General features: G+C 40.2%; 1 protein-coding gene across 1 annotated transcript in view; it reads left to right on the forward strand.

The window, feature by feature from the left end:
- LOC107637757 (uncharacterized protein At4g06744-like) overlaps positions 1 to 929 on the forward strand; it is a 2,668-nt gene extending 1,739 nt beyond the window's left edge. Inside the window, exon 2 of the mRNA XM_016341093.2 lies at positions 40 to 929. Within this exon, the coding sequence (XP_016196579.1) occupies positions 40 to 763 (724 nt within the window). The 3' untranslated portion in view covers positions 764 to 929. The remainder of the gene's footprint in view (positions 1 to 39) is intronic.

Here is a 3,113-nt window from a genome sequence, read left to right on the forward strand (position 1 = left end):
GACCTAGAACTTATATTTGTATCTTGTTATTTGTATAAGGTACAATTTGTTTTCCGGTACAGTGCCACCCAGCATATTTACCGAAGCTTTGGACGTACTTTTTCTGAACAACAACAATTTCGCCCTGACTCTTCCCAACAACTTAGGGGACACAAAGGCTCTCTACCTCACTCTCGCAAACAACAAATTCACCGGCCCCATTCCGCGAAGCATCAGAAAAGCCTCGGCCACGCTGACTGAGGTTCTCTTCCTTAACAACCTCCTGACCGGTTGCCTGCCCTATGAGATCGGGTTCTTGAAAAAGGCCACCCTCTTGGACGCCGGAAACAACCTCCTCACAGGGCCGTTGCCATCCTCCTTGGGCTGCTTGGAGAGCGTGGAGCAGCTAAACCTAGCCGGGAACCTGTTGTACGGACAGATTCCGGAAGTGGTGTGCGCGCTTGGTAACTTGGCGAATTTGTCACTGTCCTATAACTACTTCACCAAGGTGGGACCACTGTGCAGGAATATGATTAAGAAGGGTGTTGCTGATGTGAGGAAGAACTGTATTTTGGGGCTTCCCAATCAGAGATCGGCGCAGGAGTGTTTTGCGTTTTTCTTGTCGCGGAGAAGTTGTGGGAACCCGGCGTGGTTTAACTTCTTACCGTGTAAGATTCCGCCGTGGAAGAAACCTAATAGTGAGAGCAATAGTACAGTAACAATGACGAGGAAGAGGAATTTGCTTTCATATTCTGCTCCTTCCAGAAATAGAGTGCTTTTGTAGCAATATATATCTGGTGGATGAAGGATATATACGTATAACTTGAAAAAGAACGTAAGAAGAGAACTTGATGGGAAAATGAGAACAGACTCTAGTAGATAGCTATGCTAATAATGTTTGTATTTAACAATCTAAAAATTAATATTAATAATGTTTGTCCATGACAAAATGGCTATGCCTTTGGGTGTTAGGATTAGGACTTTGGAGTTGCACGTATTTATTTAGGAAAAATTACATTTTAATAAAGTTTTCAAGCAATGATAGTTGTTTATGTCCTGACCCAATGTATAAAAATCAGGCCCAATAAAGATAAAAAGTCTGACTTAAAGGGGGATCTCCACCATATATCCAACCTCTTTAAAGGAGGTCGGATACAACGAAGGGAGTCTAGCTCTACTTGGTTAAGCAAGTAACTGCCTTCTCAAATCTCTCAAACTATTTCTATCTTATCTGAAAGATAGATCTTAACAAACTCTCAAGATAAATGGAACAGTTATCCATCGATAAAGGTGGAACTACTTCAACAAAGGTGGTTATTAGCTCTACTATAAATACACTGACACTCTTTAGGTATACACACTTTCTAATCTACTAAAAACCTGCTTAAAACCCTTGATAACTTAAGCATCAGAGTGTCTTGCAGGTACCACTCTTTAGCTACCTTCTACGAGAAAATCAGACGACAGCACTTAAGCGCAAAAACACGTCAGACGCTGCCCTATAAAAAGTTTGGACCTCACGATCAGACCCAAACCAGTATTTCAAATAACTCCGGAAATAATAGTCATTATAGATGGGTGCATGCTTCCAGGCATATTGCAAACATGAGAGAAATCTAGGCGCGAGTTCCTCTTTTTAATTTGCAATAAACACTTTTCGTATTGTATGTACTATTTTAGTATATATGTGAGTGTATTGTCTATACTATTTTAGTCTATACGTGAATATTTTTATTTTAGAAGTTTTACGCTTTTCAAAATTTAAGAAAACACTACTGCTACAAAACAACTCCAAAAGTACTCATTGATATAAAAATATTAAAAGAATAAAGTTCTACAACTAAGCAAAATATTTAACCAAATTTAATAAGTTGTTATAACCGTTTTTCACATTACGTGTACGCACGTTTCTCCTCCTCCTCCTCCCTCTCGTCATTCTCTTTCTCCTCCTCTCCCTCCTTCTCCTTACACCCTTGTTACTGTTGCTGCTGCTTCTCCTTCTCTTTTCTTCTTCATCTTTTCTTTCGTTATCGTCGTCATCACTACCACCACCATCTCCATCTCCTCCTTCGTCTCCTCCTTTTCCTTCTCCTCCTTCCACTACAACAAACACCCATTCAACCACACTTTTCTTACGCTACATTTGAAAAACGTATAGAATAGGTTACACTTTTCTCTGTGTTACTATTTTATAGAAAATAGAAAATACAGTTATGGCATCACTTGAAAAGTGTCTCCTTAGATATTATAAAGATTACTTATAAAGCGTAGTCTTATCTTAATATTTATGGGTACACTTTTCTCACCAAAAAAGACGCTTTTCAAAGATGGTCTAATCGTTAGGTTTTGGGTACGCTTTATAAGCGTTTCCTAATATATGCGCACTACTAGGAATTTTTTTCCCTTTTAACGCCCGTGCCCTCCTTCTCCTTTCGCAGAAAGCTAAGAGAGAGATCTTTACTCTCTTCCTCAACCTCGTCCATACCTTCCTTTTCTCCTTGCACTACATCCTCACACGGCTCTGCTACACCACACCACCACCGCGGCTCTATTACGATGCACCGCCTTCGTGCTTTGCTACTTCGCAACAATGCTGCAGCTCTCCTACGTCGTACCACTGCCTCGCTGTGCTCTTTTGCTTCTTTGCTCGCTGCTGGTTTCTTGTGCTCCGCGTCTCCTTTGCAACTCGTGCCACCTCTTCTCCATCCATCCCTGCTCAATTGGCTTTCCCTCATCACAATAGGTAGGCTTTTAGTTTTTTTCCTGATTTAGGCAATTAGGGTTCCTAATCCACACTTCCTAATCACTAGCCTGTGTTAAATTTAATTAGAGTTCTATATCACAATTTCATATTTAATTAGGGTTTTCTATATCGTATTCAATTTTTGTCGTGCAGTCTGACTCAACTAGCATGAGCTGAATGGATCTTGTATTTGTCGGTCTTCTTCCTTTTCTGTTTTCTTTTTTTTTCCTTTTCATTTTTTCGTTGAGGAAGAACTTGATTTTCCAAAGAGTGGAGGATCTTTAGCTGGTAGCGTTAACATTCTTTCCCCTGCTGGCTACTGCATTAGATTGCTATTCTTTCTGCTTTTTCTGCGTTGAGCTAAATGGTGAACTCGAGTTGTAGAAATCTT

This window comes from Arachis ipaensis, chromosome B04 (assembly GCF_000816755.2).
Source record: "Arachis ipaensis cultivar K30076 chromosome B04, Araip1.1, whole genome shotgun sequence".
NCBI lineage: Eukaryota > Viridiplantae > Streptophyta > Magnoliopsida > Fabales > Fabaceae > Arachis > Arachis ipaensis.